Source organism: Mesoplodon densirostris, chromosome 1, assembly GCF_025265405.1.
Source record: "Mesoplodon densirostris isolate mMesDen1 chromosome 1, mMesDen1 primary haplotype, whole genome shotgun sequence".
NCBI classification, from domain to species: Eukaryota; Metazoa; Chordata; class Mammalia; order Artiodactyla; family Ziphiidae; genus Mesoplodon; species Mesoplodon densirostris.
In genome coordinates this window covers 34876187-34901000 of record NC_082661.1, presented here as the reverse complement: position 1 = coordinate 34901000, position 24814 = coordinate 34876187, and the positions used below count along the sequence as shown (strand labels likewise).

At 40.6% G+C, this 24814-nt stretch overlaps 1 protein-coding gene and 1 non-coding gene across 5 annotated transcripts; both read left to right on the top strand.

The window, feature by feature from the left end:
• Nucleotides 1-24: 24 nt before the first annotated feature.
• Nucleotides 25-23813, top strand: CEP55 (centrosomal protein 55). 4 transcript variants are annotated; one of them, XM_060101922.1, is made up of 9 exons: nucleotides 25-104; nucleotides 2123-2317; nucleotides 4866-5141; nucleotides 7331-7399; nucleotides 16882-17032; nucleotides 18415-18728; nucleotides 20384-20434; nucleotides 21124-21249; nucleotides 22655-23813. In XM_060101922.1, the coding sequence occupies exons 2-9, from the start codon at nucleotides 2135-2137 to the stop codon at nucleotides 22853-22855; spliced, it is 1371 nt and encodes a 456-aa protein (XP_059957905.1). In that variant the 5' UTR covers nucleotides 25-104; nucleotides 2123-2134; the 3' UTR covers nucleotides 22856-23813. The 4 variants fall into 4 exon arrangements, with proteins under 4 accessions (XP_059957905.1, XP_059957896.1, XP_059957921.1 ...); XM_060101913.1 differs by having other exon boundaries at nucleotides 20384-20455; XM_060101938.1 differs by lacking the exon at nucleotides 21124-21249.
• Nucleotides 11180-11286, top strand: LOC132501381 (U6 spliceosomal RNA). The gene has a single exon (XR_009534228.1). It is a non-coding gene; the product is annotated as a U6 spliceosomal RNA (small nuclear RNA).
• Nucleotides 23814-24814: the final 1001 nt, after the last annotated feature.

The following is a 24814-nucleotide window of genomic DNA, read 5'->3' as shown; positions in this document are numbered from 1 at the left end:
AGTGACGTGCCCCACCCCACAGCCGCGGGATTCAAACTCCCGGAAGCGGCTCCCGCGCCGGCGGTTGACACTGGGCCGAAGTGAGGCGCCGTCCTTCTCCTCAGGTGCCTGCTGGCTGCTGGTGGGGGCGACCGCGGAGTGTGGCGGGGGCGGCCAGGGCCCGCAGCCCGGGGGTCGGGCGAGACCGCGAGGGAGGCGTGGTCAGTGGGAGATAGCGTTAGCTGGGGCTCAATCTCTGCTCTCCCGGGTGCCCGTCGCGTTTCCCTGGCTCTCACTTGGTTCCTGGCCCTGGCTGGGTGCCTCACGGCCGTCGCCGATTCGATCCCTCCTTTCAGCCCTGCGGCGGGTATTATCCTCCTCTTTCAGACAAGCGCAGGGAGTTCGAGTGACTTGGCCAAGGTCTTTCGTTAGTACAGCTTTTTGCGGATTAGCAGGCACTTTCATGTCTGTTCTACAAACATCTTCAAAGTGGGGGTGAGAAAAAAGGTGCCCGTTTTTGCAGTTTTTCTTTGCCTGTCTTCCCACTTGAGATCTTCTGTGAGGGTTTTCGTAAGATTTGCCTCCACTTGCAGACGACGTGACCTGTAATAGAGGCGTCGTGCCCTTTGCTGGTTATCTTAGTCTTTCACCTTAGAATGGGCAAAACTCCAGGGCTATCCTTGTGATAGATGGTCTCTTCAACTCAGTTTACCCACTTCTGGTATTTTCAGGCTCTCTGAGTCCACACAGGATGACCCTTAAGGTCCCTTCCGTAGAAAAACCTTCTCCACCGAGGTGTCTAAATAGGTCTCCTCTACTGTTACTGGTATCATTTATCATTGTACTTTTCATTTCCTGGATAACATTTATTTTACAACTTGAGAATCTATATTTGTTTGTTATTGCCTGCCGCGTCTGCTAGATCGAAAGTTCCGTTATGTAAGGGACATGTCTCTCTTTCATTTCTTTCTTTTTTCTGTCAGTGTATACCCAGTACCTAATATGCTGTCTAGTAAATTAAATTCTCCAATATTTTTTGAATGCATGAATAGTATCATATTCCTCTCGATTCCCTAGTCACATTACCATTATTTTATCTTGGGATCCATAGGTGGAAAAATGCTTTTTAACCTCCCTAATTAAAACTACTTTTATTATATAATAAATATATTTATTATTATAAAATAATAATTTTATTATTAATTTTTGCTATGTATTTTGCTCCTAGAGTTTATATTATACCCTTGCTTGTTAAATGTCATCTAATACTATTAGCAAATATGCTAAACTTCTCCTTACTCCTTATTCTTAATTCCTGTCATTCCTGAATTCTGTGAATATTGTTTCTTTTTCTTATAAATGCCTCATATTGGTTTCTTCTCACTTCTGCCCATGGTGCTCTCTCAGCTGACTATTATTATTAAGATAGATCTGAACTAGGCCTAGCTTATAAAACAGAGGACGCACCATTATGTCAGGTAATGACGTTTCAATGGCTAGATATTCAGAATTACATTATTTATCATTAGCTTTTTATTCTTGGGTAAAAATTTTTTTTTTTTTTTTTGCGGTACACGGGCCTCTCACTGCTGCGGCCTCTCCTGTTGCGGAGCACAGGCTCCGGAGGCGCAGGCTCAGCGGCCATGGCTCACGGGCCCAGCCGCTCCGCGGCATGTGGGATCTTCCCAGACCGGGGCACGAACCCGTATCCCCTGCATCGGCAGGCGGACTCTCAACCACTGCGCCACCAGGGAAGCCCTTGGTTAAAACTTGTCTTTGATTGTGATCTACTTCTTTCAGGCTTCATTTAATGGTTTAATCATTGGTTGTCCCTCCATTTTTTTTAAGTGAAACTTTTCTACTGAAGTATGACACACATACAGAATCCTGCACAAACACAAGAGTACAAGTTGACATATTGAATACTCCCCATTGTATCTACCACCCAGACTTTAAAAATATATAGTGTTACTAGCACGCTAGAAGCCTTCCCCAGTCCCTGTTCCATACCCTACTGGTTTGGCTATATCACTTCTATTTAGATAGAAAGTTTCTTCTGTTTAGCAAATTAGTTATTAGACTTTTCAAACCTGAGATTTGACCTTGTAAACTCAGACTTATAACTGTATTTTTATTTTTACAGACATTTTCAGAGATGTCTTCCAGAAGTCCCAAAGATTCAATTCAAAGTAAATGGGGACCAAAGCCTACTAACTCCAAATCAGAAGCTGCATTAGAAAAATGTAGGGGAGAAATTGCAGCCTTAAAAACATCGGTGGATGAAATTGCAAGTGGAAAAGGAAAGCTGACTGATAAAGACAGACACAGACTTTTGGAGGTAAGACCCTTTAAACTGTAGTAAGCTTTGCTGTAGGAGATGAGAAAGTATAATGATATAATGTAGTTTTTATGTTCACTAAATGTAAAAAACAAATCTAATGTCAACTTTGGGATTTAGCTTTTAATGTGAATGTTTAAAAACCCATTTAATCATGTATATTGGCTGCTTTACAAGTAATCTTTGTTTTCAGTTTTTTTAAGGTAAAATCATAGATATTAGCATTTTGTCTTCTGTTAAATATATTTCCCTAATTTACAATTTGGTATGATATAGTCTGTAAAGCAGTTAGGAATTTGCTAGAACTGGAAGGATTTAAAATTTAATCGTTAATTTGATTGTAATTTATTTTGCAAAAGTACTTTTATTGTTCATAGAAAATAAATGATCTGTACTAAATAATATCATTGGATTTCTTTACATTTTACTTTATAGGCACATCATAAAACCAAATGATTTATTATTTTTTAACACATATTTATTATTTTTTAAAAATACATAATATGTGTTAACATATTTTAACACATTTTTTTTTAACACATATCACCAATTCTTAGACATAAAGATTATTTTGTAATCTGGTGAAGGAATCTAATAGCTTTCCTGAGAGATCTCTTTCCAGTTCATTCCACTTCTGACAAGCACTGGCTATCAAAACCCCTTTATAATCAATTTGAAATTAACTTCCTGTAACTTCTACCCATTTGTTCTAGTTATGTCAATTAAAGCTACACAGAACAAGTCTATTTTTTTTTTTTTATCCAACTGACAACTTTTCAGATATCCAAGGAAATCTTGCTTCCTCTTACTTTTCTGTAGACCAACCCCATATTCTTCAGCTTTACTGGCTTTTTCTCCTCCTGGTCACTTTCCTGAACACTCTGTGGTGTGCTCATGTCCCTCTTGAATTATGTACCTAGTATTGCGTACAGTGGCAAACACAGGTTGAAGCAGTACTATTATTTCCTGTAATCTGGATGATATACTCTATGAAAGCTTAAAATTGAATTTGGATTTTTGGTAACTGTATCATACTACTGTCTTGTCTTAAGCTTGTAGGCAACTGAAAATTCCCTCATCATTTTCATGCAACTGTCCAACTCAATTTCCGCATCTTTTTTTTTTTTTTTTTTTTGCGGTACGCAGGCCTCTCACTGTTGTGGCCTCTCCCGTTGTGGAGCACAGGTACCGGACGCGCAGGCTCAGCAGCCATGGCTCACGGGCCTAGCTGCTCCGCGGCATGTGGGATCTTTCCGGACCGGGGCACGAACCCGTGTCCCCTCCATCGGCAGGCGAACTCTCAACCACTGCACCACCAGGGAAGCCCAATTTCCCCATCTTTATTTGAACAACTGTTTCTCTCCCCCACCCTCAAATGCAAGTTTTTAGTTTTATGTTGTCTTTCCTTTGTTAGCATGTAAAGCCATTCTGCTAACTTTTTCTATCATCTCTCTATTGATGCGTTCTCCCTTATGCCAGCAGGAGTTTAACAAACATGTCTTCTTTATCTCTCAAATCCTTGAAAATGTTGAACACTCCTTTGAAGATCACCTTCTAGATTTTTTTTTAACATTTTTAGAGGATTTTTTTTTTAAGAAGATGTTGGGGGTAGGAGTTTATTAATTTTATTTATTTATTTTTGCTGTGTTGGGTCTTCGTTTCTGTGCGTTTCTCTAGTTGTGGCAAGCGGGGACCACTCTTTATCACGGTGCGCAGGCCTCTCACTATCATGGCCTCTCTTGTTGCGGAGCATAGGCTCCAGACGCACAGGCTCAGTAGTTGTGGCTCACGGGCCTAGTTGCTCTGCGGCATGTGGAATCCTCCTAGACCGGGGCTTGAACCCGTGTCCCCTGCATTAGCAGGCAAATTCTCAACCACTGCACCACCAGGGAAGCCCCCACCTTCTAGATTTGACACCAAATCATTTATTAACAAAAAGCAAGTTTATGAATGCACTTTTATCCGGTAGAACATTTTGTTATTTTTAAATTCTGTTGCTTCAAGTTCATCAGTGAGCATGTATCTCTTTGTGTGACTCACTTTTAGCCTTTAAGATGATTAGAACTGGCATGATGGGGGAATGATTAGCAGATACTCAGGTGAGAGCCAGCTTTTCTTCAGCTTTCTCTGACCACTGTTGACAGAGTTGATCTCTCCTTTCTGTGTCCATGTCCCATTCATTTTCTATATATCTTAACCACAGCACTTACCATATTGCATTAATATATTGGTTTACCTCTCTGATTTCTCTGAGCCTAAGACCTTGGCTTCATCTTTTTTTTTTTTTTTAACTTTTTATTTTATGTTGGAGTATAGCTGATTAACAATGCTGTGATAGTTTCAGGTGCACAGCAAAGTGACTCGGCCATGCATATACATGTATCCATTCTCTCCCAGACTCCCCTCCCAGGCTTCATCTTTTTTGCCCTGGTATCTGGTGTAATGCTGACTTGATACATAATAAACACTTCATAAATGCTTGTTGTAATGTACTGTTTATTTTCGTGTTTGACCTGGCCTTGTTCTAAGATTCTTGGTTTATATCTAGAAAATTCGAGTCCTTGAAGCTGAGAGAGAGAAGAATGCTTATCGCCTCACAGAGAAGGACAAAGAAATACAGCGACTCAGAGACGAGCTGAAAGCCAGACACAGCACTACTGCATTGCTTGAACAGCTGGAAGAGAAAACAAAGGAAGGTGAAAGGAAGGAACAGCTGTTGAAATCCTTGTCTGAAGAGACAGATGTATTGAAAAAACAGTTGTCTGCTACAACTGCAAGACTTGCTGAATTTGAAGGCAAAGCTGATACACTTTGTTTATTACAGGTACTAATTTCTTTAAACCCAGATTTTTTAAATCTTTTCTGATACAGTTTGTAATTCTTATGGAGAATGAGTTTGTTAAAACATGCTTGGCAAATGGTGAAACAGTATAGTATACTAACAGGTTCCTTTTTTTTTTTTTATAGCCTGGTACTTCTCCATAAGCAAAAATAGGTAATATGGCTCCCTCCACTCCCCACACCATTGTTTTATGCAAGGGAGTATTCAGAATACAGAATCTGCTGTGTATCTACAACAGCCAGGAAGATTTTGTTGAATTCTTTTTTCTATAGTTTGTATTGTGAAAACAATAGGCTTCATTTTTTGGTTGTTTTTCTTATTTGAGATACCCAGTTAAAATATCAAGTATGCTTTTTTCCTAACTGTACATACTTTTTCTCTCTCTCTATTGTTTTAGCGTCACTAGTGTAGCGAAAAGAGCAAGGATTTGTGGGTAGGCAGATCTGAGTTCAGATCTTTGTTCTTCTACTTGCTAGCTGTGTGACTCTGAACAAATTCCTTAACCTCTCTAGCCTTGGACACAATGCTAGAATTCACCAGACCCCTCTCCTAAACCTCAATTTCCACATCAGTAAAATCAGGGTAAGAATACTGGAGATTAAATGTTACAATATGTGTAAATAGCCTAGCAGAGTGCCTGGCATGTAGTAAGTGCTAAATAAATGGTTTCTTATTGATCAGACCTTTGATCCTTTTGGAAATTTGGACATTTGAATAATACTAATACTACAACTATTAATACCACTTACAGAAGAAAATCTACGGCTTTCAGATACAATATGTCAATGATGTTAAGGGTCTTTCTACTTTATCTCCCCTTTAGAGTACCTATAATTTATGTGTACTCTCATAGATGGGCAATTGAGTGTTTCTACAGATGAGTTCAAAGAGGTTAAGCTTTTCTAGAGAATTTTCATAGAACTGAAGCTCATGAAACATTATAGTCAGATCCTACGTGGTTGACTAAACCTTTACTTAAAGCTCAAGAATTAGTTTCTTTACTTTTGAAGGTGGAAATGTAAATCTTGGTAGAAATGATAATTTAAAAAATGTATTCTTATAATAATTGTGGAATACCCACTACTCATTTCTGTATTAGTCAGCATGTCTAATTGCCTAACAACCGAGCTCCAAATCTCAGTCTTATATGACAAATGATTATTTTTCCCTCATGTCACAGCCTAGTACAGGTTGGAGTGGAGGAGGCTTTGCTCCACATAGGCATTCAGAGATCCCCGTTCCTTCCTTCTAGTGGCTCCCCGATCCCTCAGGGTGCAGTCCTCCACCAGATCCGCTATACACAGCTGTGGGCTAGAGAGCATGTGGAGAATTGGGGGGAGCGTGTGAGGTCTAGGCCTGGGAATGGCATATCTCACTTTTGCTCACGTTCCATTGGACAGAATTCAGTCTCATGACCTCACTAACCACAGGGAAGTCTGGGGAATGTAGTCCACAATGTGCCCAGGGAGAAAGGAAAGGGATTTGATGAGCTATCTCTGTCATAGTTTCTACCTGAAGGATTAAATAGAGAGGGAGAAAGGGCAACATACTAGGGTGGCTAGAACATCTTTGGAGGAAAAAATATTTTGAGCTTCTTTGCCATCCTTCACATACATCTCTTTCCTTATAGCTGTTAAAAGACTGAAATACAGCTTTTTATGAGTTTTGTTGACTAGCCTGGGTACCTTACCATCTACTTCCCCTCTTTTTTTTCCTCTATGAGAAAATGAAGAAAAAAGAGGGAACAAATTATGTTTTGAGTTCTATATGAATGAATACTAATTTATACTATTGCTAATACAAATATAATTCTAGAAAACAACTTTCGTCTTTTATTTGCCAATTTAATATTTTCCAGATTTCATTTAAATAGCCCAGCTGTTTTGTCTCCTTCTGGTGAAAATCAGTGGGCTGTTCATATACATTGAGGGCTATACTGGGGTCCAGGTGACCTCAGACATCAAATTAGATATGAAATCTCAGGGTTTCCAATCCGCTTAGAAAGCTTCCAGGACATCTTAATTCTGCTCTGCTACCCATCACCTGGCATATACCAGATCTGGATTTTGGGATGCCCCTGTGAAGTATACTGTATTGTTATGAAACTAAATATAATGAGGAAACTTCTGTTGTTAAATTTATGATGTTAACTAATATTGATTTACTTGTAGACTGTGGCTACAAGTTGCTTCAATTCACCAATGAGTAATATTCATGAAATGGAAATACAGCTGAAAGATGTAAGTTCTTTTTTCTTTTATTAAGTTATGGCTAAAGAGGACTACTTCATTTACTATTAAATTTCATGGAAATTGACAGCAGTAATGCTGTGGCTTGAAAAAAATCTTTTGAGGAGATGGAGAAATGAATGGTTTGAGATCATCTCTCTAGGTTACTACCTTTAAGTCTCTTTCCAGGCATTCAAGAGGGCCAGTTCGGGCTTCCCTTGTGGCACAGTAGTTGAGAGTCCGCCTGCAGATGCAGGGGACACGGGTTCGTGCCCCGGTCTGGGAAGATCCCACATGCCGTGGAGCGGCTGGGCTCATGAGCCGTGGCCGCTGAGCCTGTGTGTCCGGAGCCTGTGCTCCGCAACGGGAGAGGCCACAACAGTGAGAGGCCCGCGTACCGCAAAAAAATAAATAAATAAATAAAATAAAAAAGAGGGCCAGTTCCTCTAAGTATGGATTCTTTAGGATAGAAAGCCCTAGAAATCACCCATTTTTACCAAATACCTCAACAGTATCCCTTCTTCACCTAAATCTAATTTGCTCAACTATTTTATTATTATAATGTAATTTAACTTGTAGTGTTTTTTTTCTTTTTGTTTATCCATGCAAGATGTACTCTTTAGTTTGAAATTATTCCCTTGGAACCAGGGTTTGTTTTCATAGTTTGAAAAGGAAACACATTCTTTGTGTATTCAATGTTTTTTTTTCTAGAATTTGATATGAGGTTATTTTAGATATATGGTAAAGCTGTATTCAAACTTATGTCTTAAATGGATTGGTGAATTTCATTGGAAATTAAATAAATTGGGGACACAGGACTACTATTCACATTGTACTTTTTCAAGTTTTAAGATTAGATATACAAAGTATGAAATTCTTGATTTAATTATTGGGTCAGTAGGTAGATATTGTGATTCTAGAAATATTACTGGCATGTCTACCCTGATCTAGGTATGCTCTTAAGATTCCTGTTTTATCTTATCTAGCAGGTGTACCTTGAGGTCTATTTGATCTTCAAAAGAAGAATTTAAATCTGTTGAGTGTCTGTATAACTGGGTACGACGGTACCACATACCCTTATCAAAGTAATTTACCTAGAGGTAACAAATACGGAAGAAACATAATTCTTAAAATACTATCAAAATAAGTTTTTTGTATGTCATATACTATCCCCAGCATCTACAAAATTGGAAAGAATGACTAAATGGAATCTTGCAAAGTTTCTTGAATTTCACTAGTGTCTCTTTTAGCAAAGTACCTGAAAATAGATGCTGTTTTCTTAAACTCGGGTAATTTTTAGGCTTCTCAGTGCTAACTGCTTCAAAGAGCAACTAAAGTTATTTTATGTAATGATGATTGGTCTGGGGTAGAACCTGAGATTCTCCATTTCCAGTAAGCTTCAGGTGCTGCTGCTACTGTTAGTGGTCTGACGACCACCCTTTAAGAACCATTAAATTACATTTGGGGAGCAAGAGGTGGTTTAGCTCTGGTTACCCCTTTGGAGTCTCAACAGATCTTTTAGATCAGGAGGAGAATTATAGTTGGAGGGTTTAGGAGCAGGGACAGAGAAATCTCACTCTTCAGAGTCTGCAGTGTCACAGTATTGGCTTTGGGGAGCTCAGCAATGCTAATCCTACACCCTCTGCAAAGCTCCCACAAAACTTCCTGTAGAAGTTTTCCCACCTATTTTAACAATCAGTATTTGTTATGCTAAAATAATCTTAAGGCCGAGCTGTATCATTCCTCAGCTACCATTTAGGTCTGGCTGATATTTTGAAATACACAGAGTTAATGCTGTAAACATTCTCCAGTGTCAGTAACTTTGAAACCGAATAGCTAAAAGTCAGTTTTAATAGGCATTTCTTGCTCTTGATTTTAAAAATCTGATTTTTAGGGAATTCCCTGGTGGTCCAGTGGTTAGGACTGTCATCTACCACTGCAGGGGACACAGGTTCAATCCCTGGTCGAAGAGCTAAGATCCCAAAAGCTATGCAGTGAGACCAAAAAAAAAAGGAAAATCTGATTTTTTTTTTTTTTTTTTTGGGGGGGCAGTACGCGGGCCTCTCACTGTTGCAGAGCACAGGCTCTGGACGCGCAGGCTAAGCGGCCATGGCTCACAGGCCCAGCCACTCCACGGCATGTGGGATCTTCCCAGACCGGGGCATGAACCCGTGTCCCTGTATCGGCAGGCGGACTCTGAACCACTGCGCCACCAGGGAAGCCCCGGAAAATCTGTTTTGTAAACATAGAATTATGGAAGATAAATAATAATTATTTTACATTTTTTATTTGGAAAAAATTCAAATTTACAGAAAAGTTACAAGAATGGAAAATGGTACATAGAACCCCACATACTCTTTACCAAAATTGAACTATTTTTGGGACTCCCCTCGTGGCTAACTGGTTAAGAATCCACCTGCTAATGCAGGGGACATGGTTCAATCCCTGGTCTGGGAAGATCCCACATGTGGTGGAGCAGCTAAGCCCGTGTGCCACAGCTACTGAGCCTGCTCTCTGGAGCCCGCGAGCCACAACTACTGAGCCCATGCACGACAACTACTGAAGCCCACGCGCCTAGAGCCCGTGCTCGGCAACAAGAGAAGCCACTGCAATGAGAGGCCCGCAAACTGCAGCAAAGAGTAGCCCCCGCTCGCCGCAACTGGAGAAAGCCCGTGCGCAGCAACGTAGACCCAATGCAGCCCAAAATAAATACATAAATTTAAAAAAATATTGAACTATTGTTAACATTTTACCCCATTTGATACTCTTTCTCTTTCAATCCCCACCCCCATCCACACACACACAGATATAATTTTTTTTTTTTTAATTTTGGCTGCACTGGGTCCTCGTTGCTACGCGTGGGCTTTTCTCTAGTTGCGGAGAGTGGGGGCTACTCTTTGTTGTGGTGCACGATTTATCACTGCGGTGGCTTCTCCTGCTGTGGAGCATGGGCTCTAGACTCATGGGCTTCAGTAGTTGTGGCACATGGGCTCAGTAGTTGTGGCTCGAGGGCTCTAGAGCGCAGGCTCAGTAGTTGTGGCACATGGGCTTAGTTGCTCCATGGCATGTGGAATCTTCCTGGACCGGAGCTTGAACCCGTGTCCCCTGCATTGGCAGGCGGATTCTTAACCACTGTGCCACCAGGGAAGTCCAGTATTTTTTTCTGAACCATAAAATAGTTGCATATATCTACAGCCCTTTAAGCCTATATACTACAATGTATTTTCCTAAGAATGAGGATACTTTTTTTTTTTGAGGATACTCTCTTACATGACTCCAGTATAGATAGCAACTTTAATAAATTTAACATGGTCACAATACTTGTATGTATTCTACCATCCATATTCCGGTTTTGTCAATTGATGCACACTTTTTCTTCCTCCAATATAGGCTAACATTTCAATGTACATTAGAGTTTTAGCCCAAGGAATATTTAATGGATCCCTGCCAAAGCAGGAGGAAGAGCTTTAGTAGCATTCCATACGGCTTCACTTTTGCCCACTCCTGTTCTGTATTTTTACTGATAACTTGGATGGAAATGGTAAATGCATGTCTAACAAATGTGTAGATGACACAAAGCTGGAGGAGATAACTAATGCGAGGAGGACTCTAAGGATACAAAACTCATAATGTCAGCATTCACTGATAGCTATCAAATTCATTTATTATTGATTCTATAAAGAAATGAAAGAGTAGATGCAAAGAGTCAGTGAGGTCAGGAGTAAAGAAGTGTTTACTACTTTACTGAAGTAACATCACCATCACGTGGCCCTTTAGAATATTGTCTCTCTCGTGCTCCCTTTGGCAGCATGTATACTAAAATTGGAACGATACAGAGAAGATTAGCACGGCCCCTGTGCAAGGATGACATGCAAATTCGTGAAGCAGTCCATATTTAAAAAGAAAAAATATTGTCTCTCATATCTTAAACCAGTATAGTTTTGTTTCTCCTACTTAAGTAATGTATAGACAGATTCATTTAAAAGAAGAAAATTTTCATGACCATCCAGAGTTGACTTAAATTATTTATATTAAAATATTGCTTAAATACAGACATTTTAAATTCGGTATAAAGTTAGGTATCTTTAGCATCTAACAATGATTTATAAGTATTAGGATATATGTGTGCTTTTTGAGTCGTACAGTGCTACATCTCTTTTCAGTTAAATTTGAGTGTGTAAAACAGAGTGGCTCTACAGTATCTCCGCTTGATAAATGAACTCTTCAGCCATATGAGGAAAACTAATGTTATAACTGCCTGACAGGTGCAGAGAGAAGAGTGGCTGGGGGGAGGGCCCTGGACTAAGTCATTGATTCCGGAGGCTGCCTCTGTCTTCCTAATCCATTTCCTAGTTTTATAGAGAACAGACATTGAAAATCCTTTAAGCCCCATACCTGGAAGCTTTGCTCATGAGTTTGTAGGATACTTGTGGAAGCAGCCTAGCAAAGGTTGGAGGAACTCTCTAGACTTAGAGTTTCCCTATATAGAGATCTTTTTGGACATAGAGCTCAACTGCCTGTATCTTTTTAAAATTATTATTATTTATTTATTTACTTCTGGCTGCGTTGGGTCTTCACTGCTGCTCGCGGGCTTTCTCTAGTTGTGGTGAGTGGGGGCTACCCTTCATTGCGGTGGCTTCTCTTGTTGTGGAGCACGGGCTCTAGGTGTGCGGGCTTCAGTAGTTGTGGCTCGCGGGCTCTAGAGCGCAGGCTCAGTAGTTGTGGCGTACAGGCTTAGTTGCTCTGCGGCATGTGGGATCTTCCTGGTCCAGGGCTCGAACCCGTGTCCCTGCATTGGCAGGTGGATTTTTTAATATGTGATTACTTCTTGGGGTGTAATCTTTTTTTTTTTTTTTGGCTGTGTTGGGTCTTCGTTGCTGCACGCGGGCTCTCTCTAGTTGTGGCGAGCGGGGACTACTCTTCGTTGCGGTGTGTGGGCTTCTCATTGTGGTGCCTTCTCTTTGTTGCAGAGCACGGACTCTAGGTGCACAGGCCTCAGTAGTTGTGGCTCGTGGACTCTAGAGTGCAGGCTCAGTAGTTGTGACACATAGTTGCTCTGCAGCATGTGGGATCTTCCCAGACCAGGGATCGAACCTGCATCCCCTGCATTGGCAGGCGGATTCTTAACCCCTGCACCACCATGGAAGTCCCTGCCTGTATCTTTTTTTTTTTTCTGCGGTACGCAGGCCTCACTGTTGCGGCCTCTCCCATTGTGGAGCACAGGCTCCGGATGCGCCGGCTCATCGGCCATGGTTCACGGGCCTAGCCGCTCCGCGGCATGTGGGATCTTCCCGGACCGGGGCACGAACCCTTGTCCCCTGCATCGGCAGGCGGACTCTCAACCACTGGGCCACCAGGGAAGCCCCCTGCCTGTACCTTTAAAGGATGAAAATTCCTACCTGAAAAGATGCCCTGACCAAAAACTTCCAGTATATTCTTACCACTTATCCCATCTCACCCTTATAGAGTGAGATTGCGGGGCGGGGGGCAGGAGCCCCTCCTTTTACAGTGTACCTACAACAAATGCAGGATGATTCATAAAGAATTGAACACTTCTGAAAATGTATTCCAGTATGTATATGTTACTTCAGTAGAGTTACGCCATGCAACTTTTTTGTTAAGAACTTTGTGTTTTTGCCACCTCTTTCTGGCAGCCCTGAAGGTTAAGAAGTTACACATCCTGGCTGCCACACTTTCATCATTGATAATAGTAAATTCTAACAGGTCTGGGATGAATTATGACACAAAGGATACATATTATACACTTGTAAGATTATAGAAATGGTTGTGATAGTTCCATTACGCATTACTTAGTTAATGAGTAATCGATTTTTGAAAATGTTTTATTCTTTTTGAATCACTCTAAAATGTATTGTTCTACTGTGCGTAAGGAACTGCTAGATTCTTTCCTGCCCTCTCCTCTTCCCTGAACACTCACAAACTCTGGTTTGGGGCTACAAGGCTTGCTGGTTCTTGTAGCCATTGTTTCCCCACCCCATGTTGTCAACATCATTCACAAACATTTATCAGGCAGCCACTGGCTATGGAAACAATGAACACAAGCAAGGAACTGTGAAAGAAAGTATCTAAACAAGCCTGTGCTCAGCTGTCCAGAGGGCTCAGGATGTAGTTACAATAAGAAGTATCATCAAGAAGCAATCAAGGTCATGAGTATAAGATGCCAAATAGATTGAGTGGACATGAAAATCACTATTGGCTTAGGAAGGAGAGGAAGCTTAATGAGGACAGTTATGGTGAGAAGCCTTGAAAGACAAGCCTGGATTCATCAGAACTTGATGAAAATGTGGTATTTAAGTGGGCAGGTAACATAGGAAGGGGTTCTAGGGCACTCTGTACAGAGGGAAGAGGCACAGAGGGTGTGCACAGTTGTGTAGACAACAAGGCAGCAGTGGAGGAGAGGAAAGGCCAGGCTGCGACCTGAAGAGATGGGAGGCGGCAGATGGTGGACAATTTTAATGTCAGCCTAAGGGAACATAGCTACAGTTAAGCAAGTGGTGTTCTGAAGCTTTAAAATATTCTCAGTTATTTAATACAATTAGAACAATTTAGCACTTTGGGGGACCGAGGAAGAGATTGAACTGAACTCATTAGCAGTCACTATTTTAACTCAAAATACTGAGTTATCGTTGTATTAACTGACTTAAAGCTTTTGGTCATGGCTGCATCTTCTCTTGCTCTTCTCAATGGGGAAATCACCCTCCAACTGAGGATTTCTAAATCCCCAAATGATCAGGGTTTACCAAGACCCAACAGTGAATTATTGCACAAGCAGGTATTCCTGTGGGGATAGACAGGTGATAGCATGGGCGGCAGGCACAGAGGGCTCAGTACCAATGAGCTTGGCCATTGTGAAGGGGTGTTAGCATCACTGTGTACGCCTCCTCCTGGGGCCCTTCATCCATAACATTTTATGCATGTGACATCAGATTTAGCTGTGCATGCTCTCTTTACACAAATAGTAATTGAGACTTATTTCCCCAGCCTCCCGGTAACATAGAACGAAAGGGGGGCGGTCCCATCCTCTTGGACTGAAGACCTAGATTGGAAAGGAGAGAGGAGTTATAATCTCATTGCATGTTGGTGCTACAGTGTAAGAATTTCAAGATTTTTTTCCCTCTAGTACCCACAGGTGAATTGTCTTCTTTGCTAGCTTTCAACCTGAGTCTACGCCCTGCTTTCAATAACAACAATGAAAGCTGTTACTGGCAAAACAGGAGGTATGGATGAGGGGGAGGAGGTACATATAGTTGCTGGGGATGCCCCGGCAGGCTCCTTTGGCTTTGCCTTTGACTGAATTTGCAAGGATCCAGTAGTTAAGAGAAGTGAGAGTTAGAATCAGAAGATATATGAATTTGTCCTAGTTAATAATCAAAATATCAATAGAATTTTTCATTAAGAAATTTCATAAATCTATACACCTCTGTCCATATCTTCTACCTTGTATCCACTAAAGTTAATGTAGTTTCTTTTTTTTAGATATGAAACTTCATTCAATTTTATTTTATTTTATTTTATTTATTTATTTTTGCGCTACGTGGACCTCTCACTGTTGTGGCCTCTCCCGTTGTGGAGCACAGGCTCCGGACACGCGGGCTCAGCGGCCATGGCTTACGGGCCTAGCCGCCTCGCGGCATGTGGGATCTTCCCAGACCAGGGCACGAACCTGCGTCCCCTGCATCGGCAGGCGGACTCTCAACCACGCCACCAGGGAAGCCCTGTGTATTTATTTATTTATTTATTTATGCATGCATGCATGCATGCATGCTGCATTGGGTCTTCGTTGCTGCGCGTGGGCTTTCTTTAGTTGCAGCGAGTGGGGGCTACTCTCCCTTGTGGTGCGAGGGCTTCTCATTGCCGTGGCTTCTCTTGTTGCGGAGCACAAGCTCTAGGCGTGCGGGCTTCGGTAGTTGTGGCATGTGGGCTCAGTGGTTTTGGCTCGCAGGCTCTAGAGTGCAGGCTCAGTAGTTGTGGCACACGGGCTTAGTTGCTCCACGGCACGTGGGATCTTCCTGGACCAGGGCTCCAACCTGTGTCCCCTGCATTGGCAGGCGGGTTCTTAACCACTGCGCCACCAGGGAAGCCCTTAATGTAGCTTCTTATGTGAATATTTTGCTAATGTCTTGCCACAGATCAGGTGGTATGATCCACAGAAAATGTAGATGTGATTTTATAAAATTTTCCAGCTTGTGCTCGGTGGCTGGTAAGGCATCATATAGTTTCTTGTTGGAAAGATGTAACTGAAATGAAAAAATAATATTAGCAGTAACAGTAAAGTGAATCACTTTCCCTCTTACCAGCTAACTTAAACAGACACTGCTTATTTTATTAATATTATCCCATCATTCAAATAATTTCTTGACTACACATTGTATGCAAAAGCTGGGAATCCTCTTGGAAAAGCATGGTCTGCCACTTCAAGGAGCTTACTATCTATTTGAGAGAAACAGCAAACACAGAAAAAAGGTGAAGATGGTTGGTAAAATAATTTTTTAAAATATGTAGACATATGTATATATAACAACTGAGTTCATAAGCCCCTATACAAACCAGATGAATAGTCCCAATTTGGGATTTTTGAGTTCTGAAAGATGTAGAAGATGAAAATTGGTGATAAGGAGAAAGGGTGGTATTTAAGTTTGAGATGGAGTTAGCAGTGCAAACAGTTTATTGGGGAGTGACATCTGTGACAGGAGCAGGAAGGCAGCAGGACTGGGCAGGGGCACCGTCAGGCCAGGATGCAAACCTGAGAGAGCCTCTGTCCACCTTGTGGAGAGCTCCCAGGCAGAGCCCTGTGTTGGGTGGAAACAGCTCTTTTTTATTTTATTTTTTAAATTTAATTTATTTATTTTTGGCTGTGTTGGGTCTTTGTTGCTGCACGCAGGCTTTCTCTAGTTGTGGCGAGGGGGGGCTACTCTTTGTTGCGGTGCCTGGGCTTCTCATTGCAGTGGCTTCTCTTGTTGCAGAACATGAACTCTAGGCACGTGGGCTCAGTAGTTGTGGCTCACGGGCTTAGTTGCTCCGCAGCATGTGGGATCTTCCCGGACCAGGGCTCGAACCCATGTCCCCTGCATTGGCAGGCAGATTCTTAACCACTGCGCCAAAGGGAAGCCCCAAGAAACAGCTCTTTCTTAAAAGAGTATCTGAGCAGTGCATCTCCACCTCTACCACAAAGACATTCTGTTTACAGAGAATGACATGGACACAGACACAAAGCAAATTGTGTATAGGAAATAGCAGACAAATGAACTTAACCCCATGTAGATGTGACTTTGCCATGTTATTAGGTATTCTGAAGGTGTGTGGCCTTAGAATGTGACTCTGTGTCAGGAGCTTTACAGTGGTTGCCTAGAATCATTCTATGATGTGAGCTGTAGAGTTTTTGTGTGCTGGAAAAGACTGCATCCCTTGGGCTCCCTTGTCCATTTTAAGAGTTTGGGTTTTTATTATTGATTTGCTTTCATTTTCACTTTGAGGCTCTGGAGAAAAATCAGCAATGGCTTGTGTATGATGAACAGCGAGAGGTCTACGTAAAAGGACTTTTAGCGAAGATCTTTGAGTTGGAACAGAAATTGGAAACAGCTGTTCATGTACTCCCACAGGAGACAAAAAAGACTGAATCAGAAGGTACTGGTATAAAAATGATCTTTAGGGTTGGCCTGCCTGACATTTTTCAAAAGGAGAGATTCATCAAATTTAGATTCTTATAGACATGTATTATAAAGTAAAGTAAGAGCAGGTCTGCTAGCCCTGAAGTAAGAAAATACCATTTTAGCCAGTCTGTTTCATTTCCCATTGTTTTCTGATACCAAAGGGCATAAGTCACAGGGTAAAGGGATCTTGCAGCCCTGAAGGCACATTAAGTTTTCTCCACCTTACATATCCTTCCCCTCCTTCAAAGTCCTTCTCCAACTTTATTTCCCCCAGTGCTGACCTTATCTTTTTACTCAGCTTCCCTTTAGCAGTTATTCATATCAATCCCAGGAGAAAGATTACATTTTTATACATTATTCTTCAATCATTTGAATCTCACCCTAGAATTGAGGTGAAGTTTCTTCTGATTGATGCTGTCTTTTTTGCCAAGTGGTCTGCAGCTTCTCTGGCACTGATTTCCATTGCGTTTCACAAGAAGCCTATGAGGTGGGGCAGGAAGGATCGTTATTCTCATTTTACAAATAGATTCAGCAGTTCCAGGTGATGAGCCAGGAAAAGAAAACCCCCTGTGCGGAGCACTCATTTAGAATGACTGACAGCCTTCGTGGGACTGGAGCCTTAAATTATAGAGAGAGAAGGCTAATGAAAGGCCAGCAAGACTCATAATCTTAGAGCTTCACATGTGAATATTGAAAAGGAAACTAATGCTAAAAAAGTATAAAAGAAATGTCTCTAGAGATAATTGAAAGCTTTTTATTCCTAAGGGGACAAAGTTACTACTGTAATGCCTTTATAAGTTTACTACACATAAAAGTAGGATTTTAATTATGTCTTTTTCTCGGGTAATATAGTTTTCCTTTTCTCTCTCCCTCTCTCTCTCTCTGTGTTTTATCAAAGCAATATAAGCACTTGTTAAAATAATTTAATAGTAGTACAGAAGACCCTGTTCTACCTTTCCCATCCCATCCTAATGCCTATTTCTTCCTCCCATCAGGGCTGCTTTTAAACATTTCTGTTTTTGGTTTTGGTAATTACCTCCATATCTATAAATAATGAGTTAATGGCCCTATTTGTTTATTTGTTTTCTTTAGACATTAGGGACTTTCCCTCCCTCCGAATAATTATATTACTGTTTCTAGTTCTTCTGTTTATTAATTTTGTGACTTCAAGTAGTATACCTGAACTTCTGTTTCTTGTTCTGTCAAATATCAGCCATGTTCCCTATCTCTTGACTCTTCGTTTTTGAAGGTGAGGAAATAAATGTGATCTTGTTTATAGAAACATATTTACATTTATTTCTTCAGGAAAATTCTCTCTTTTATAAAGTGAGTTGTGCCCTGATGTGTTTGTCATAGGTTATCTTCAAGAAGAAAAGCAAAAATATTACAACCATCTCTTGGCAAATGCAAAGAACGATCTTGAGGTGGAACGACAAACAACAACTCAGTTGAATTTTGAACTTAGTGAACTTAGAAGAAAATTTGAAGAAACCCAAAAAGAAGTGCAAGATTTAAATCAGCTGTTGTGTTCACAAAGAAAGGCAGATGTACAACATCTGGAAGACGATAGGCATGAAACAGAGAAAATACAAAGGCTCAAGGAAGAGAATCATCTTGCCAGGGAAAAACTTGAAGAAGAGAAGAAGAGATCTGAAGAGCTCTTATCTCAGGTGAGTCTAACCAGCAAGGTTTTCCATGGTTTATAATTCAGAATTTTCATGGTACTTACTAAGTGTAAGGGACTATTTTAACTACTTGGGAACCAGCAAGGAGCAATGCAAGTTCCTGCCCCCTCCTAGGAGTTCGTACTTAGAAGGGAGACAGACCATAAACAAATACCTAAATAAACAAGTAAACTAAAGAAAATAAAACAGGGTAATATGACCAAGAGAAATCGGGGGCCAGCAGAAGCATCACTGAGGAGATGGTATTTGGACAAAGCTGATGGTGAGAAGGAACCAGCGAGGTGGGTGACTGTAGGAATTCCCTCCTAGTGGGAGGAAATCACAGACACAAAAGCTGAGTGAGGAGGAGTTAGGTATGTGTGAAAAGCTGAAAGAGGGTAAGTTAAGGGGGGATCAAGGCTGATTCCTAGGCTGGCACTGAGATTGTGATGACACTGGCTCACGTTAATTACCAGATGCCCTCCGTGTTCTCACTGTGCTCACAGCTGGATCCAGGATGTCCGTCTCAGTAACGTTGGCATTACTGAGGATTATTAGAATTAAATACTACTTCAACAGAAACTTATTAATTTAAATTTTGCCTGGCAGCATGAAATAATGGAAAAAACATAATTTGAGGTCCATACCAGGTCTCTAATTGTGTGGCCTGAGGAAAGTCAGCTAACTTCTCTGACTTGCAGGTTATTTGTGTCAAATTAATAATAGTAAATATAACAACCTCTTCTCACCTCATAAGACTTTTATGAAGTTCAACTGAGAGAATGTAAAAGTGCTTTGTAAATTAAAGGGCTAGGTAAATGTTAGTTATTCCTACTATTAGAATAGTAATTTTGGGGACTTCCATGGTGGCACAGTGGTTAAGAATCCGTCTGCCAATGCAGGGGACACGGGTTCAAGCCCTGGTCTGGGAAGATCCCACATGCCGTGGAGCAGCTGAACTTGTGAGCCACAACTACTGAGCCTGCGCTCTAGAGCCCACGAGCCACAACTACTGAAGCCCGCGCGCCTAGAGCCTGTGCTCTGCAATAAGAGAAGCCACTGCAATGAGAAGCCTGTGCACCGCAATGAAGAGCAGCCCCCGCTCACCGCAATTAGAAAAAGCCCATATGCAGCAATGAAGATCCAACGCAGTCAAAAATTAAATAAATTAATTTAAGAAAAAAAATAGTAATTTTTAAAATCCTCTAAAAGTTGAGAGAGGGAAAAAATAGTCTGTAATATTTGCCTTCTTAGTCTTTACCACCCTTACTTCTGCCTGCAGGTGCAAGCAGTGATATTTATGAAAGATTATGCAGAAGTGACTGAGAAGTTTGCTCCTACTCTGGCTGAGGTGTCCAGGCTCTGCCAGCTGTTACCCTACTCAGAAATATTAGTGGATGTCAGGACCTAAAGGAAAGTGGGTGTGTCCACTGCGGTTTAGTGCTTTTTATCAACATTCAGTCTGTGCTGCAGGGAACTCTTGGCCTGGGCAGTACTGCTCAGCTGCTTATATAGATAGGTTGCCCAACCACAGCTGGAAGGACTCGCCCAGAAGAGCAGGTGTTGCCCTGGTTAGAAATGTGAGCCTGTCATGCATCTCAGGTCAAGGTCAAACCATAAAATGTTAATGTGACAGTGTTGGTTCTATTTACATCCTACAGGTCCAGTTTCTTTACACGACTCTGTTGAAGCAGCAAGAGGAACAGACAAAGGTAACTGTGTTGGAACAACAGGTATTTATTGGGGTTGCTTCTAAATTCAATTTAACCCTTTAGAAAATGGAATTTTTCCTCATGTTTACACTATTCTGTGAAGAAACATTTGCAAGTTGTAGAAAATGTTTTTTAAAAACTTTAACAAAATATTTAAAGTGACTATCTGTGCCAGCCATATGTTCCCATTACTATCTTTAGGCTAAACCAGATTCTCTAAGGTGACATGGCAATTTTCTTGACAGGTAGATGTTTGTCTTAGCAAACTTTATTCTTCCCTAAATGGCTGCTAGTCTGACCGGATGTCCCTAATAGGGCTGCTTGGTAACTTCAAGTGGAATTCAAAGAGACACCAGTTATTCTCAGAATAGACACCAGAGATTTTTAGTATATTCCAAACCAGGGAACAGCCATCTCTTTCCCTTCCCCACAAAAAGGAGGATGGGGAGGACAAATTCTAACCAGCAACTTCTTAACCTGCTCCTCACTCACTTATACCTCAAGCTTTGGTTTTGCTCCTTGGACAAAGCTTTTTCATTTATCAACATCTCATTGTGCTCAGAGGAATTCTTGCTCTAATGGTACATGTTTGCTTCTTGTGCTAATAAAAAAAAAATGCAAGCATCCAGTCAGGAAAACTAGACAGTATATACTAGCTGTCATTGTCCCGTCTTGGGCATTTTTTCTAGATGCAAGCACGTACTTTAGACTTTGAAAATGAAAAACTTGACCGTCAAAATATGCAGCATCAATTGCATGTAATTCTTAAGGAGCTCCGAAAAGCAAGAAATCAAATAACACAGTTGGAATCCTTGGTGAGTTCGGAATGGTTAAACTAAAACTTAATTTCATCTTTCTCTTTCTGCCATCTTTCTATTTATATGTAAAACCATTTCCTGAAGTAGGAGGATACAGCTTAAAGAATGGCTGTTTCTCAAATCAATCAGATCAAATCCCCTGCCTCTTTTGAAGCAACTGCCCTTTGAGCATCAGTTCAGAGGACTAGACAGGGACATTATGGGCCTCTTGGTAATGATAACATTACCGGTGCCTGGGATCATTCCCCACCCACCCTGGGCTCTGTGATTCTAAAGGCACTAAATAGTGCCTGGCCTGGGGGATACAGGAGACAAGGCAGGGCAGTTGTAGATCCTGAATTGAAACTATTCTTTTCTATTTAAAAAGAAAGAAAGAAAAAAATGCTGGTTTTAGGGCTAATGGACTATTACTGTTAATACTCTCTTTTAGGCATATTGAGTTGAGTACTTTCTGTGGGTTACCCTGAACACATAATCTTTTAAACATTAACCTTTTAAATAACATGCTTCTGTGAGGAAATGGTTTTTGATTTACCTATTTTCATCCTGTTAATAAGCTTTGGACCAAATCTATTAGGGTCTGTGTTGTGTTATGTCCCATTAGCACACATTTCGTATATCATCCTAGTACTGCAGAATATTTGCAGATGGTGAAATGTTACAAACAGAATTCCTCAGTTTTCAAAAGAGAAAGTAGCAGTTGTTAAAATCATTTGTAATTTCTTTATGAATAAAAGACAGAAAATAAATTTTTGGCTCTATTTATATCATTGATACTGACCATTTATAATATTTGAAATTGAAATTTATAATTCATTCCTGTTGATGACTGTTTTTCAAAGTATAGGAAGCCAAAGGGTATACAAAAGAATCCATAATTTTCCTGTATTTTTCTTTGTGTTACTACCATCCATCATCTTCATATTATGTTGTAAAGTACTCATTTTTAAGCTTTACTGACTATTCTAAATTCCTCAGGGAAAAAATCATGAAATAGGGAAGTCACAAAGGAGTTATACAGCATCTTCGTCATTTCTGTGTATAACCTGTTTGACCTGCTAAAATCCTTTGCTGCTCGTAATTCCATGTAGTTCTTTATTATTGACGTTACCCCTCTTTTACAAACCCAGCAAACTTTGTCAGCACTGCCCACCCGCCCACCTTTACGTTTGGCTCTAATCATTTTAATAAAACCTAGCTAAGTCAACACCCAACCCTAGTACTTCCTGGGTAATTTGGGTGATTTATAACCACCTTGTATGTTACCACCATAATACCAGTGACCAGAGAGATTGAGAAGAAAATCTGTCTACAGGGCTGAAGCAACTGGAGTACCTGTGGAGCAGTTACTGGATGGTAGGCCATCTATACAAACCGTATTCGTTTGACATTGATTTTTCAGAAGCAGCATCGTGAGTTTGCCTTCACAGAGCCATTAGTCACCTTCCAAGGAGAGACTGAAAACAGAGGAAAAGTTGCCTCACCAAAAAGTCCTACTGCTGCACTAAATGAAAGCCTGGTGGAATGTCCCAAGTGCAATATCCAGTATCCAGCCACCGAACATCGAGATCTACTTGTCCATGTTGAATACTGTTCTAAGTAACAATATACTTATTCTTTGTTTTTGTGTCAAAAGATTCAGTACTGTATTTTACGTTAGCTTATGGACATTTTGAATTACTTATTTCACCTCAGATCAGAATGTGCCTATATACTTTTGAGACTCTGGCATAGGAGTGAATCATTGTATTATTATTATTTTTTGCCTGATTTTCATTTCCTTGGCAGTGATACCTCCCTGCAATGGTTCATCTTGAGGCTTTAGTGACAGAATGTGGAGAGCATTGAATGCTGAGATGACTAACATTTTGCACTGTTAAAGTACTTGCTGGAGAAAAGGTAGTTCAGGTTATTGCTTGTGGGTCAAATTTGTTACACCAACAAGCAACTATTTTATGTTTTGTGGATTTTTAAAAATCAAAAGTAATTAACCAGGGATCTTATTGTGTTAGTATTTTTTAATCCAAGCACTTATTAAGCCTACAGTTCTGATTTTGATGTCCATTGTGAAAAGATGGTGATACTTTTTTCCTTTATTTTTCCTTTCTATGATAAAGCGGTTATTAGAAAAGTTGGGGATTTTCCTGATCTTTATTGCTGCTTACTGTTGAAACTGTAAACTTACCTGTGTTCTAAGCACAAAGCAGATTCTGTTTAAGGAATACTCCTTAGTAGCCACACACAATATTTTCTGTAATGTTAACTGGCTATAACTTTAACTTGAATTTCATTAGCACATGTTGGTTAGCTAAGATTGTTAAAATGAATTTTGACAAAACCATCTAGCCCCCTCTTTTGATTTGCAGGTGTTTTATTTATTTATTTTTGGCACTCTTAAAAGCTGGGCGATGTAATGAGCAGATATTTGCTTATCTGAATATATATTTTTATACATGCATGTGTAAACCAAGAAATTTTTAATTTCTTCAGGTTTTCTAAAATGCTTAACACTGGGCTACTGTTAGTAATGTAGAGGAGAAAAGAATAAAATTATATAATAAGTTTTGCTCTGAGGAGTGTATATGTATATAGACAGGTATTGTAAGATTTCTTCCCTGAGAGGGGTGCCAGTGAGTTACAGATAGACATACAGTGTAAGATGATAAGGTGGTTAAGGACACCTTGGAACCAAAAACTGCATGAAGCTCAGAAAGTTTAAGCAAAATGCCCATAATCATAAAAAAAAGACATTCTTGGATTTCAGACTCCAGGTCGACTCCAAAGCCCGTCTTCTGTCCACCAGAAAACCCTTATGAATTCTCCAAACTCAGTATCCTTAAGTGATATAACTGGAGTAATGGGATGTTCCTTGAGTTACAGAAATGGCAGAACACACCTAGTCTCTTTCATCCCTCTGGTCTGGGAAGTTCTACCTTATCAAACCCCTCCACCTGTTCCATGGATCCATGCTGTGCCAATTCGGCAAACATCTTTACGTTCATTCTCCAAACGTTTATTAAATGCCAACTACACGCAAGGCTCTGGGCTAGATGTTAGTGACACAGTGATAGTAAAATGCAGCTCCATCTTCACAGTCTGGTAGACGAGACCAACAGCTAAACATATAAGTATAATATGTTGTAGGAAGTGCTATAATCAAGGTATATGTTGAGTAGAGGAATTCATTTATTTAAACCCTCCTTTATTCTAATAAAGATTGGAGGTCTGACTCTTCAAAGATATGTCTTATACTAAGATAAAATTTAAAAGAAGTAGGAAAAAGCAATAGTAAAACAAGACTTAAGAAGTGAAATGGAGCCACTCACAAGGGTAGCCCCAAGGCAGGCCATGGAGCGCTTCTGAGAGGTGAGCCCTGCGTTTGAGCACAGAGAAGCAATCCTGTACCCCATTCACAGCTGATCTTCAAGAGAAACACCACTGTAGTGATCCTGGTACTGAGATTATAAAGAGATGCCTCCAGTGTGCCTTTTGCAGAGAAGAAAACATATAACTAGAGGTCCATGGCCTCAACAACAACCTCACCTTAAACAGCAGTGAATTC

Bases quoted from the DNA above. Each gene is read 5' to 3' on its own strand.
- CEP55 (XM_060101913.1), top strand. From the start codon at position 2,135: ATGTCTTCCAGAAGTCCCAAAGATTCAATTCAAAGTAAATGGGGACCA. The intron at 2,318-4,865 runs GTAAGACCCTTT...GTTTATATCTAG, and splicing joins ACAGACACAGACTTTTGGAG to AAAATTCGAGTCCTTGAAGC. The intron at 21,250-22,654 runs GTGAGTTCGGAA...TTGATTTTTCAG, and splicing joins TAACACAGTTGGAATCCTTG to AAGCAGCATCGTGAGTTTGC.